The sequence below is a fragment of the Echinops telfairi genome, unplaced genomic scaffold (assembly GCF_000313985.2).
Source record: "Echinops telfairi isolate 266 unplaced genomic scaffold, ASM31398v2 ScPeMD7_10;HRSCAF=50, whole genome shotgun sequence".
Taxonomy (NCBI): domain Eukaryota; kingdom Metazoa; phylum Chordata; class Mammalia; order Afrosoricida; family Tenrecidae; genus Echinops; species Echinops telfairi.
Window position 1 is genome coordinate 12835773 of NW_022103907.1, and position 14273 is coordinate 12850045.

The 14273-nt window shown below is 41.9% G+C and overlaps 1 protein-coding gene across 1 annotated transcript in view; it reads left to right on the forward strand.

The window, feature by feature from the left end:
* Positions 1-14273, forward strand: part of ARHGEF33 (Rho guanine nucleotide exchange factor 33) — a 93024-nt gene that overhangs the window by 44172 nt on the left and 34579 nt on the right. Inside the window, exons 6-9 of the mRNA XM_045287031.1 lie at positions 359-480; positions 2061-2203; positions 7962-8021; positions 11972-12196. Coding sequence (XP_045142966.1) covers positions 359-480; positions 2061-2203; positions 7962-8021; positions 11972-12196 — 550 coding nt within the window. The remainder of the gene's footprint in view (positions 1-358; positions 481-2060; positions 2204-7961; positions 8022-11971; positions 12197-14273) is intronic.

The following is a 14273-nucleotide window of genomic DNA, read 5'->3' on the forward strand; positions in this document are numbered from 1 at the left end:
TGGTTTGGTGTTCAAATTAGAAGCCACAATTGAAGTAGCTATCTCTCATCCATTCATTCGTTTATTCCAGCGGTTCTCAACCTTCATAATGCCGTGACCCTTTAATACAGTTCCTCATGTTGTGGTGACCCCCCCCATCTATAAAATTACTTTCGCTGCTACTTCATAACGGTAATTTTGCTACTGTTATGAATCGGGGATCCCTGTGAAAGGGTCGTTCGACCCCCAAAGGGGTCGCGACCCACAGGTTGAGAACCACTGGGCTATGTATTGAAAGTCTACTGTGTACCAAACTTTATGCTATGTGCTTTTACTCCATGTATTTGTTTAAATGCATATGCCTATTCTTAATTTTTAGGAAGAACTGAGCAATGCTATGTCAATGATCCAGGCCATCACTTCAAAACAAGAAGAAATGCAGCAGAAAATTGAACAGCTTCAACAGGAGAAACGAAGAGAATCTCGAAAAGTTAAAGCCAAGTGAGTATCTGACCCAAAAAGTTCACCAGGGGCAAACTTCTAGACAACAGCTTACCCTGAGGGTGTAGAGAACAACTTCACCACCACTGGAATGTAACTAACTGCCTCAGTGCTCCAGGAGGGAGGCTACAGAGCCACAAAAGGTGGCAAATTAAATGGCAATTATTTGATAACATTCATTTACTAATTAAATTGAAATTCAATGATATAAAATGGTACATTAAGTACAGTTGTAAAAACATATAATGCCTCCAAGATTCACTATTGTCAAGTCAATTCCAATTCATAGCAACCCTTTATAGGATTTCTGATGTTATGAATCTTTACAAGAACAGAAAGCCTCATCTTCCTCCCTGGGAGTGGCTTGTGGGTTCAAAGTGCTGACCCTGTAGTTAGCAGCCCAACATGCAATCTAATACACCATCAGGGCTCCTTAAATAGCAACTAGAAAGATGTATTTAAAAGAACGATTATTGGTTCAAGATAGTGGGACCACCAGTAGAGGTGGGTTTTCTTTTATTTGTTTTCTAAAATGTTTCTCATGCTACTAGTATTTTACTTCTGTAATTTTCTGTAATTGAAAATAAATCCCCAAATGGAATCAAGTAGTTTCACTATTAAAATCACATAATCTTTAATATGCTTTAATATGATAAAACTTGAAATATGGGCAGAATACCAGAGGAATTAAAAAATGTCATGGATGGGGAGTGCGGAATGGAGACCCAAAGCCCATTAGTAGGCCACTGGAGATCCCCTTGCAGAGGGGTCTAGGGGAGGAGATGAGCCAGTCACGGTGCGATGTAACAATGATGAGAAATACAACCTTCCTCTAGTTCCTAAAGGTTTCCTCCCCGCTCCCACTACCATGACTCGAATTCTATCTTGCAAGACTGGCTAGACTGAAAATACAGGGAATCCAGGATGGATGAGCCCTATAGGACCAGTGGTGTGAGTGGCAAAATGGGGAGGGTAAAGGGAGAATGGGTAGGGAAGAGGGAACCGATTACATGGAGCTGTGTGTGGCCTCCTCCCTGGGGGACAGACAGCCGAGGGGTGGATGAGGGGGGACGTCGGACGGGGAAAGATATGACAAAATACCCATTTATAAACTATCAAGGGCTCATGCGGGAGGAGGGAGCGGGGAGGGAGGGGAAAATGAGGACCTAGTGTCGGGGGTTTAAATGGAGAGAAAATGTTTTGAGAAACGATGTACAAATGCACTTTACACAATTGATGTGTGTATGGATTGGGATAACAGTTGTATGAGCCCCTAATAAAATGTTAAAAAAAACAACAACAAAAACAAACAAACAAAAAAAGTCATGGAAAATTCCATTATCTTTAATTCTGTTTGTCCATGAACTGTACTGTCTGGGTATGAACATTTGTTTTTCTCCCAGAATAGGTGAAAGATTCTATTGGACCATATGGATTGTTTCTGTTGGGTAATTTTGAATGTACAGAAATAGTAATCATTTCAAAGGAGTGTTCTTTTGAGTTGTTCTGAACAGAACCTCCTCCGAACCCATAAAAGTTCTGAGACCCTCACTGGTCCTGTCTTTGTTTCCCTTCTTCAGGAAAGCTCAAAAAGATGAGCATGCGCCCCAGCCCGGACCTGCGCAAACACAAGGCAGTCCTTTCCGATCCATCAATATCCCGGAACCTGTGCTTCCAAGCGAGGACTACACAAACCTTTTACCTTCGCAGGCCTATGACAAAGGTATGGTTTGCTTCACAAATAATAGTGAATTAGCCAAGCATTTCCTCCTCAGTTCTTGAAGCTTGAGTAACAGTAAGAATGGGAAATGGTATATTACCCAGATTTTCCCTCTGGTATCTGGAAAATAGCATTCAGAGGATCTAATAGACCAGGAGAGTCTGTCCGATTTTTAAACGCTTTCTTCCTTCCATTCTTTCCTTCTGCCCTCCCTCTTCCCTGCCCTCATTTCTTTTATACCAATCTAGACATTTTCAAAATGCAAATAAATTAATACTCACGTATTACAGTTAGCTCTATACCAACCATCTGAGGAAAAAGGTCAATGATTCACTCAAATAAATGGCTTGCATTTCCCATAATCCTTCTCACTGCATCCCTCTGAGCACCCATTTTCCACAGCTGTATCCTTAGTATAGATAAGATTGTATGTTCTGATTTTTTCTTTTAGATAAACGATTGTGTGCTCTGATTTCCTTGCTTCACTCTCTAGCCTTCTACTCTCTGGAAAAGCAGAGCTGCTGCTCTCTGCGGGCTGAAACATTCATTAGTCACTCCCTTATCTGAGAATACAGATCCTATCGAACAGCCTACTGGCAATGTGGAAGCAACTGACTTTCTGAGGGCTGTTTGGGGCTCGGTGACCTGGGATCCACTCAATTTAAAAAAACAAAGCCAAGCAAATCATTGCTACCTTTCTGTATCCCCTCAAAAACGTCAAGCAATACCACTGTATGCACAGGAGAACAAATGGCTATTAAGTTATTTAGATGAATTTTCCTGCTTTTTGTTTATCTCGGGCAACATAGAGGCTCCTTGAGGCTACACTCAATTGTAAGCTTCTCATTTGCTTCACATATTCATCGGCACTAGATGTGTTTGGAACAACTAAATGAGAAATATAAACCAAATGGCTTTTTATTGCCCTACCTTTAAAGTACAGATTTGCTCCTTAGCTTTAGTGTTTTGTTCATTTGAGGAGTTAATTTGGAGGCTGAGGGCCACAGCCGAGTGAATGATCCATTTGGGCAGAGGGCTCGTTGAAGACAGCTGAGTTTTCTCAGACCCATGGCAGGGGGAGCAAGCCAGGAAAGAGGAGCGTGTTGGAGAAGAGGCCAGCATGGGCTTGGAGAGTGACAACTGCTCAATGACAGCTAGACACATTCAAAAGCAAAAGGATTAAAAATGATGGCAATTGTGAAGCAGACCAGCACATTTGTTGGTACCAGAATCTTTACATCTTTAACCCTTGGGGAGGGGAATCATCACAAGACGTGTCAACTCCATTGAATACACTGACCTAGATGACTCCAGAGGCCAAATGGATTTCAGTGAGCTGTTTGTGACCAATGAGCTGTTTCGTTTGGTCACCGCTCGTCTACTGAGTTGTTGCAGGAATTTGGGGAATAAGGTGTGGATATGAGACATTCTGGATAGGATTGTTAGTAGTGTATTTTAAAACTTATGGTTCACAGTGCCAAACTTTCAGAAAGTGCTATCTTATCCAGTGTTAAGGATAAAGTGGTATGTTAGTTCCTATGAGCGCCATAACAAATGACTACTAACTTGGTTTGAAACCACCATCATTTCTTCTCTCACACATTTGGAGGCCAGAAGTCTGAAACCACAGTGTTGGCAAGGCCCTCTCATACTTAAGGAGCTTGTGTCCCTGTGAATGCTCTAGGAGGGAACCTGGCCTTGCCTCTTTCGGTCCCTGGTGTCTTGAAACATTCCTTGGCCTGTGGCTGCACAACTTAAGTCTCTTCCTTGGTCTTCACATGGCCTTCTCTTCTGTCTCTTATAAGGATACTTGTCATTGGGTTTGAGGGTTCCGCTGGGTCATTCAAGATAATTTCATCTGGAAATCCTTAACTTCATGACATTTTCAAAGGTCCTTTTCCCAAATAAAGTCACATTCACAGAATCCAGAGATTAGCCTATACACTGACACTCAGTCAATGCTGACTCATAGCATCCCCCATAAGGCAAAGAGCAACTGATCTATAGGGTTTCCAAGACTGTAATCTTTATAGAAGCAAACTGCCTCATCTTTTGACTGTAGAGAAGCTGGTCAGTTAGAACTTCTGATCTTTCCGTTAGCAGTCCAAGTATAACCCACTTTGAACCAGGTATGGGGATAGGACCTGGTCATACTTTCTGAGAACCACCATGTAATCCACCGCACTGCTGAGCCTTAAGTTTTAGAAACTTCACCTTGGAAAGGCCATGCAGGATTTAAATAGGAAAAGAAGAGGTAATTCATGCAATCCCGGGTTGGAGAATGTATTCATCCTCTTGCCAGGATAAACAAGACCCCAGGAACAGCCGTAAAAAGAGTCTGATGATGCTCAGGCTGTCTGATGATGCTCACTGTCCCACAGGAAGTCCCTACCTCCACCCAGAGAAGTGATAGTCTAACTTGGATGTTATTCGGATCATATCTGATTGTTATCATTTCTACCATCGCCATCATGACAAACACTCCGAGAGTAAAATAGTAACTTAGCATTTTGGTGTGTCAGGAAGGCTCCCTGATGGCACCAGGGATGAAAGGTGGGCCTGCTAACTAAAAGGTGGTTTAAGCTCACCCCTCTGAGGTAGCAAGATGAGGCTTTCTGGTTCCCTGAATACTTGCAGCCTTGGAAACCCTACGAAATAGTTGTACTCCATCCATCCAGTCACGATGACTTGGAATCACCTGAACAGCAGCAGGTTTTCATTTACTTTGTTTTTGTTGGCTTTGTGTGGCAAGGACCATTTAAGTGCTACTGTCTTTCTTAGGTGCTCCTGAGTTTGCTCCAAACTCTGACTCAGCAACACTCTGCACGACAGGACAAAACATCCAAGGCTCCGGCACCATCCTCACAATTGTTACTCATGTTTGAGCTATGGTTGCAGCCACCGTGTCAATCCATCTCTTCAGCGACCCTCCACTTTAACAAGCATGACATTGTTTTCCAGGGACGGGTCTCTCCTGAGAACATGTCCAAAGTGTGTGAGGTGCAGTCTTGTCATTCTTGCTTCTAAAGAGTGTTCTGGCTGTACTTCTTCCAAGCCAGATTTGTTGCTTCTTCTGGCAGCCCATAGTACTTTAAAGATTCTTCACCAACACCATAAATCCAGTGCATCGATTACTCTCTGCTTTTCTTGTTCATTGTCTAACTTTCACATGCATATGAGGCAATTGAAAATATTATGGTTTCTGCTCACCCCCAGGAAGGGAACACAGAAGATATAAGTGCTGTGGCAAAATGTGGCAAAAAATTTAGATGGTGCCCAGCTATCAGATCAAATAGTGTCTGGGGTCTTAAAGGTTTGTCCCCAAACAAACAGCCTTCTAAGTGAGATGTCAACTTAGTCCATATGGAAGAAGCACACCATCCTCATCAGGCACTGAAGGATTGGAAGTCATATAACCCAAAGTCAAAGGAGGACCAGTATCAGAGCCTAAATTGTGAGAATACAGGGTGCAGAAGGTGATGGATGAGATTGGGAGCCCAAGATTCATTTGTGGAACTGCATAGGAAATAAGCCTCCGGAAAACTCCCTCTAGCTAAAATTGAGGGATGGTAGCAAAGTGGTCACTAAACAGGGTGCTTGGGAGACAGGAGTATAGAAGTTCAAAGGAATAAATCTCACCTGAACAGTTACAACTTTGTCAGTAGATCCCCCCTACGATGCAGGCTAGACATGATCTGGTTTCCAACCTTTTATGCATTTTTGGTTCGTATTGCTTTGTTGTGTTTTTGTTCATTCATAGTAGAGTGTATCTCAGAGGTGTTACGTCAATGGAGGTCACCCTCTTGAAGCTGTGTTATATGCTTTTCTGTTGTTCAGTATAAGGAACCCAGGACTGGTGAACCACTATGGACAGCAAGTAGAGGAAGAGGTACAGTTGTGGTGGGATAAAAGGGAGTCGATGACAGCAATCCATATAGAAAAAGAATAGTTGGAATTGGATTGCGGTAGCAATTGTACAATTCTACTTGACCTGATTGAAATATGGAATGATATGTTATATGTATTAACATTCTTTTATGTACTAATCAAAGTAAAGAAAACATTATGGTTTAGGTCAAGGGCACCTTAGTCCTCCAAGTGATAGCATTGCTCTCCAACACTTTAAAGATGTCTGGTGCAGCAGATTTTCCCAATGCAATCTTTAATTGGGTTTCCTGACTGCTGCTTCCACTGCCACTGATTGTGAATTCAAGTAAAAGGAAACCCTTGACAACTTCAACTTTTCCTCCGCTTATCATGCTGTTGTCTCTCGGTGCAGTTGGGAGGATCTGGGTTTTCTTTACGTCATTGAGTTGTGAAGAAAGACTGTATGTAGTCTGGTTGTTATCATTAAGTTCCTCAAGACCTCCTCGCTTTTCGCAAGCAATTCTGTGTCATCTGCATCTCTGCAGGCTGTTAATGAGCCTTCTTCTCTCCTAAGGCTGTGTTCTTCTTCATGCAGTCCCTCTTCTGGGTCAATTGCTCAACATTCTGATGGAATAAGTCTGGTAAAAGGATAGACTCATGATTTACACCTCTCTTGATTTTAATGCAGTATTCCCTTGTTCTGTTCCATGCATTGTTCCATTCCCTTGTTCTGCTCTTGGTCTGTGTCCAGGTTCTGCTAAGCACAATGACCTGTTCTGAAATTCCCCTTCTTCTGTTATTCATAGGTTGGATAACACAGTCAATGTATAATCAATGACACAGGAGTAAACATCTTTCTGGTATTCTCTGCTTTCAAGCCAAGATCCATCTGACATTGGCAGTGATAACACTCGTCTACTTCTTCTGAATCTGGCTTGAATTTCTGTTGATGTATTGCTGCAGCTGTTTTTGAATGAACTTCAGGAAAATTTTGCTTGCATGTGATGCTAACTATATTGTTTCATTTTTTTTTTTTTTTGCATTTTGTTTGGATACTTTTCTTTGGAATGGGCATAGATATGGATCTCTTCCAGATGGCTGGGCAGGTAGCTGTCTTTAAAATTTTCTTGGCCTACACAAGTGAATGTTTTCAGTGTTGCATCAGTTTTTTGAAACATTTCAATTAGTATTCTGTCGATTCCTGGAGCCTTATTTTATATCAGGGTTTCAATCTAGCTTGGAGTTCTTCCTTCAATACTATTGGCTCTTGATCATATGATATCTCTTGTATATCAACCAATTATTTTGGGTGCAGTGACTATTCATTTCATCTTCTTTTGATGTCTCCCGTACCATTCAATATTTTGCCCATCGAATCTTTCAGTATTGTAACTTGATGTGAACTTAGCTGATGCCTCACTTAGATGGCTGCTTGTTTGAATACAAGCCTTTAAGACCCCAGACACTCTTACAACTGATAATCAAGCACCATCTGCTTTCTTCTCTGCTCTTCGCTGTACATAGTCTATTCTTAGTTAGTAAGATCTGCTGAAACCTGCTCTCTTTGGGTAACCCTGGTGATTTTGGAAATACTGATGGCATAGCTTTCAGCATCACAGGAGCAGGCAAGCCACCAACATAAGACAAACTGACAGAAAAGTGGTAATCATTTTAATTAGTTTACATAGATGAGCTGACCGAATTTCTACAGTCATCATACGAGGTAAAGTCCACATTCACACATGTCAATATGGCCGTTTTCTTCTTCTTCTGTTTACCGCTCTGTCTCCCCCACTGAACTATGAAGTCTGGGAGCTTTCACAAGTGTCTGGCTCTGAGAAGATTCAGCCCATGCTAGTGGGATGAACACTGAGACGTTTTTCTTTATCTCCAGCTCAAGAGCCCAGACCCCTTCACGTTGGAGACAGCAACATGAAGGGGATGATGGGTCCTGGTAAGTGGATCTTCTATGAATTTTCTTTTCTTCCAGCAATTCTACCCATTCTCTCCTTTAACCTTCCCTGCTTCTCCATCCTCAGTCCCAAAGCATGTATGCCAGAACTAAGGCAAAGTGAAGCCTTATAGTTACTAAGATTCCAAGATGTGTCCTGGAGTAGGTCAGTTACTAAGCCCATGGAGAAAGAAGCATTTGGAAAGTTTCAGACAAAAGCAGTATTCTTGGTTTCTTCTGACTCATTTAAAATACCAGCTTTTAAAAGGAAACAGAGGAAGATCTAGGAAGCAAAGCTATGGATAGAGATATAAACATAAGTGTGCACATATAAAATATATTAATTCATAAACATAGAGGTATTGGCTTAAGTTCATATCTTTATATGACCATAAATTGAGGAAGTGGATGGACTTTGCTCAAACCCTCCCTCAGTGCAAGAACACTTTGTTCTAACAACCTGGCATTCTGTGATGCTCACCCTCCCTGGCACGATTGCTGAAGACAAAATGGGTGCACAAGCAAATGTGGTGAACACAGCTGATGGTGCCCGGAGTATTAAAGGCTTGAAGTTAAACAAGTGGTCATACAGCAGAGAATCAACAAGCCCACATGGAAGAAGCACACCAGCCTGTGCAATTATGAGTTGTCGACAGGATTGGGTAACAGGCATAAGAAGACCACAAACAAACACAAACATATTGTTGAGAATGAGGGGGGCCGGAGCAGAGACTGAAAACCCAACTGTAGACAATGGAACGTCCCCTCACAGAAGGGTCACAAGGAAGGGATGAGTCAACCAGGGAACAGTATAGAACCGATGAAACACACAATATTCCTCTGGTTCCTTGAGGCTTCCTCACCTCCCACCACCATGACCCCAGTCCTGCCTTTCACTGCAGGCTAGACCAGAGCAGGTACACAGGTACAGATAACAGCTCACGACACACAGAATCCAGGTCAGATAAACCCCTCGGGAGCAGAAATGGGAATAGCGATATCAGGAGGATATAGGAAGAAGGTGGAAAGAGGAGGGGAGGAAGGGGAAACCAATAAAAATGTTCAACACATAGCACACACACCCGGGGCGGGGGGTTGGTGAACAACAGAAACCATGGGGGAAGGGAGATAGTGGTAGGTATAAGACATGAAAGTAAAAATAATTTAAATGTTATCAAGGGCTCACAAGGGTGGGAGGTGTGGGGGAGGGAAAAAAGAAGAGCTGATACCAAGGGCTCAAATAGAAAGTAAATGTTTAGACAATAATGATGGCAACATATATACAAATCTGCTTGATACAATTGATCTATGGATTGTTATAAGAGCTGTAAAAGCCCCCAGTAAAGTGGTCTTAAAAAACAACAGAAAAGTGGGTGAAAGGAGATGTTGGACAGTGTAAGATATGGCAAAATAATAATAATTTTATAAATTATCAAGGGCTCATGAGGGAGAGGGGAGTGGGGAGGGAGGGGAAAAAATGAGGAGCTGATACCAAGGGCTCAAGTAGAACGCAAATGTTTTGAGAATGATAAGGGCAACAAATGTACAAATGTGGTTGACACAGTGGTTGTATGTATGGATTGTGATAAGAGTTGTACAAGCCCCCAATAAAATGATTTGAAAATTAAATAAAATTATATGTATCCAACATATGTACACATCAGTTGGATACAAGTGATGTATGGATTGTTATAAGAGCTGTAAGATTCCCCCAATAAAATGATTTATTAATATAAATAAAAACTAAATAAAATACCAGCCTGGCAAGTTTTCCACAGGTCGCACATTTTAAAATTTATTTAATTAAAAAGTTATTTACTTAGTAGACAATTCATCTGAAGGTTACAATTTATTTCATGATCACTCCCTCTTTTTCTTCCCTTTCTTCAAATTATAATACTAAGGGTCAAGAAGGACACATTGCAAAGGAAGATTTGGTTTCAGCACCATTTCTTCTCTTTCTGTACTTACTTTCCAATAGTTCTCTGAGCTGCTATTGTGTCCCCCAGAAGGAAACAGAAATGAGGAGCCAGTACATATTACCATAAATTAGTTATATTATTTTCTAGCAGTAAAGGATATATTTTGTTGTTGTTAGCTACCATCGAGTTCATTGGGCCCTAATTCATGGTGACTTCAAATGTAAGGAGGATCGGACGGTTGTGATCCATAGAGTTAATCATTGGCTGATTTTGGGAAGTGGATTATCAGGCCTTTCTTCCTGGTCCACCAGAGTTAGGAAGTTCTGCTGAAATCTTTTCAGCAAAGTGAAGACTGACAGATAGGTAGTGGTTACCCATAAGGTGCACTGGCCAGGAACCAAATCTGGGCTTCTCTAATAAAAATATTCACTCATAGTGACCCAAGAGGACAGGACAGAACTGCTCCTGTGACTTTCTGAGATGGTAACTGTTTAAAGGAGTAGAAAATCCAGTCTTTCTCCTGCAGAGCAGCCAGTGGATTTGAACTGGCTGACCTTGCAGTTAGTAGCCCAATGCATAACCACTATGTCACCAGCGCTCCTTGACTGCTCTAATAGAAGGAGAAAATTCTACACTGAACCACCACTGTCCCCTAAAGGGCATACTGTTGGTGTTAGGGCCCATGGCGACCTGACCCTGTGTGTAACAGAACGAAACTGCCTGGCCCTTCCATCTTCCCAATGATTCCGTCTGAGCCCATTGTTGCAGTCACTGTGTCAATGCAGCTTGTCAAGGGCCTTTCTCTTTTCCACTGCCCTGCTGCTTTACCAATCATGATGCCCTTCTCCAGGGACTGGTCACTCCTGATAACACGTCCAAAGCATGTGAGACACAGTCATGCCAGCTTCGATTCCAAGGGGCATTCTGGCTTTCCTGCTTCCAAAAAACACCAGTTTGTTCTTCTGGCAGTCCACTTTCATTATGCTTCCCCAGCACCACAATTCAATGCATCTGTTCTTCTGTGGTCTTCCGTGTTCATTGTCCACCTCTCACATGCATGTGAGCCAACTGAAAACACGGCTGGGCTGAGGTGCAGCTTGGTCCTCACAGAAACATCCTTGCTTTTCAACCCTCTAAAGAGATCGTGTGCAGCAGATTCACCCAATGCAGCGTGTCATTTAATATCTTGGCCGCTGCTTCCATGAGCAGTGGTTGTAGATCCAAGCAAGACACAATTCTTTAGACTTTCAATCTTTGCTCCATTTAGCACGATGTTTAGTTGGTCTGAGAGGATTTGGGTCTTTTTTTACATTGATTTGTAATCTCTACTGAAGGCTGCAATCCTTGATTGTCAGCGAGTGCTTCAAGTCCTCTTCACCTGATAATATACTCCACTACCCTTAGCTATGCAAACAGTTAATGCTTACTAGAGATATTTGGGAAAACCTTTAATGGACAGCTGTACCCAAACAGGCACATACATAAGAGTAAAGATTTGGTAACAAAATTCCCCTCCAAAAGTCAGCTCTTGATAGTGTTAGGTCTCTCGTGGGAGAAATACCTCGGTCCTTGGCTTCGCACGAGAAAGAATTCATGCTGAAGCCTGGTTTGTGATCCAAGTGAGTTTTATAAAGGATAGAAGAAATTTCAGGCATTAGAGTAAACGGAACACAAGTCAGAGAGAGAGCGCGCATGTCCGTGGCACAGTGGCCCGCCCTCACTGGGCTGTGTCTGAGCTGCTGGGAGAGAGTGAGGTCTCTAAGTTTCTGACTTTTTCAGGCCCCCAACCCCCATTGGGCGGTGTGGTCAACGATGCTGGTTAACCCCATTGGCTGAATTAAGCCCACCTGGCCTGGATGGGGTCCCACCCAGGTATACTGACTTCCGGTCTCAAAGACCCGAATGTGAGCTGCCCTCTAGCCTCAAGCAGCTTCCAACTTCCTGTCAGGGGGCAGGGAGACTTTGGCACGTAGAGGGACAGCCCCTAGTTCTGCCTCTAGCTACCTAACACTGGCAGTTGCTGTTTTTCAGGAGTGAACCAGACAACTCCGGAAGCAGAAGAAAACCTCAAGTCTTGCATTTCATCTGATATCCAATCCAAGAGCCATCTCCCATCTGGTGTGTGGAGGCAGCCTAAGGATGGTAAAGAATGGGGTGAGGAATATGTTACGAAAGACCACCCAGACAAGCTCAAAGAAGCTAGCCAGGGCAGACACAGCTCCTTGGAAAATGTTTTATGTGAAACTTCTTTAGCTGGTAAGTACCAAAGGGGAATGCAGGCAGGAATCTTAAAGGGCAGGACGCACTAGGGCTCTCGAATCCATTCCCTCCTTCTTTTCCTTCATGTCATATCATGACACGAACATATACTGTCAGCTGATGAATGGCATTGCCTTACAACTATTTGCGGGAGGTAATTTTCTAACATAATTTTAATTTTTATTATAAATATACGGGAGCTCTGGTAGCATAGTGGGTTGAACTTTTTGTCAATATGTACAACATTAACCAGTACTAAAGAGTTGATTATGCAGTACAATAACAACCACTTAAAAAACGTTTTGAGAGTTCCTTCAGGTACTTGCTTTCACATTTGAAAGAAGTATGCCAGTATTTTGTTAACAGTACTTAACTGAGAATTAATTTACACAGAATAAAATGCACACAGCTCCAGTTTAAGCGCGTTCACTTTCCTTTTTCACATATGAAGCTAAGTGATTTTGAACACCCCCACCACGCCCAGAAATCCTTCTACTTGCTGTCCCTATAGGTTCAACAGTTCTGGGTTTCATATGCTGAAAACCAGAAAAATATGTAACACAGCTTCAAGACATAGCACCTCTGCTATAAATCCTAATATGAACAAACAGAAAACAAAGCAAAACACAACAAAATTACAAAGAATGTTGAAAACCAGATCAAGTCCGCTGTGCATCAGCGGGGGATACAATGTCCTTTTAAAGTGCCCTATTGCTAATGACAGCGAATGCTTTTTCTTGTGCTTATTGGTAATTTTGTCTGGCTTTTGTGTGAAGTCTTTATATAATTTGCCCAATTAAAAAAATTGGGTTATTTGTAATTTTATCACAGATTTGTAGGCCCTCTTAATATATTCTTGGTATTTTATTTCAGTTTGTAACTTGACTTGTCACTTTGTTTTTGACTTGCCACTTTCTTAATACTCTTTTGATGAATGGAACTTTAAATCCAATCTATCAATTAATCTCTTTTTTTCATGTTAGAAAATAGGTTGTGACTTTTGTATCCCTTCAAGAAATTTTTTTCCTCACTCAATGTTAGGAAGATATTTTTGCATATTTTCTTCTAAAATCTCCCGTTTTAACTTGCTCATTTAGGTTCATGATCCATTTTGAATTAATTTTTATTTAGGAAGTAAGGATCCAGGTTAGTTTTCTATGTATCTGTCCACATTTTTTCAGTAGTTTATTGAAAATAGAGTCCACTTTCCATTGAATTACAAGAGGAAAGCAAAATAACCGCATGCCGATGTTGTTAGGTGCCATCTAGTCAGTTCCTATCCGGAGCGAACCTGTGCACAACAGAACAAAACACGGCCCAGTCCTGCTCCATCTCCCTAACTGTTCTGGTCCTGAGCCACTATGTCAATCCATCTCACTGAGGGGCTTCCTCTTTTTTTGCGGCCTCTATTTACCAAGCATAATGTCCTTCTCGAGGGTCTGGACTCTCCTGACACATGTCCAAAGTGTGTGAGAGGAGCACGTTGGGTCTTACTTCTTCTAAAGCAGATTTGTTTACTCTTTTGGCAATCCATGTTTCTTTACATTTTCTTTGCCTGCATCACAATTCAAAAGCATTGATTCTTCTTCGGTCTTCTTTATTCCAAATGCAGTTTTCACATGCCTATGAGGCAATTACGTGGCTTGGGTTAGGTGCGCCTTAGTCCTCAGAGTAACAGCCTTGCTTTGCAACACTCTCAGGAGGTTTTGTAGCAGGTTTACCTAATACAACTTTTGATCTTCTGACCGCTGCTTCCATGAGCATTGATTGCAGATTCAGGAAATCTTTTCTCCATATATCATGATGTTACCCATTGTTCCAGTTGTGGAGGTTTTTTGGGTGTGTTTTTTGTCTTCTTAACATTGAGTTCTAATCCATACTGAAGGCTGAAATCCTTTGATCTTCATCAGCAAATGCGTTTTACTTTCAGCAAGCAAGGTTGTGTCATCTGTGTGCCACATAGTAAGCCTTCCTCCCATCCCATCTCTCATATAATCCAGCTTCTCCCGTTATTTGCTCAGCATGCAGACTGAATAAGTATGGTGAGAGGATATACCCGACACACACTTTTTTT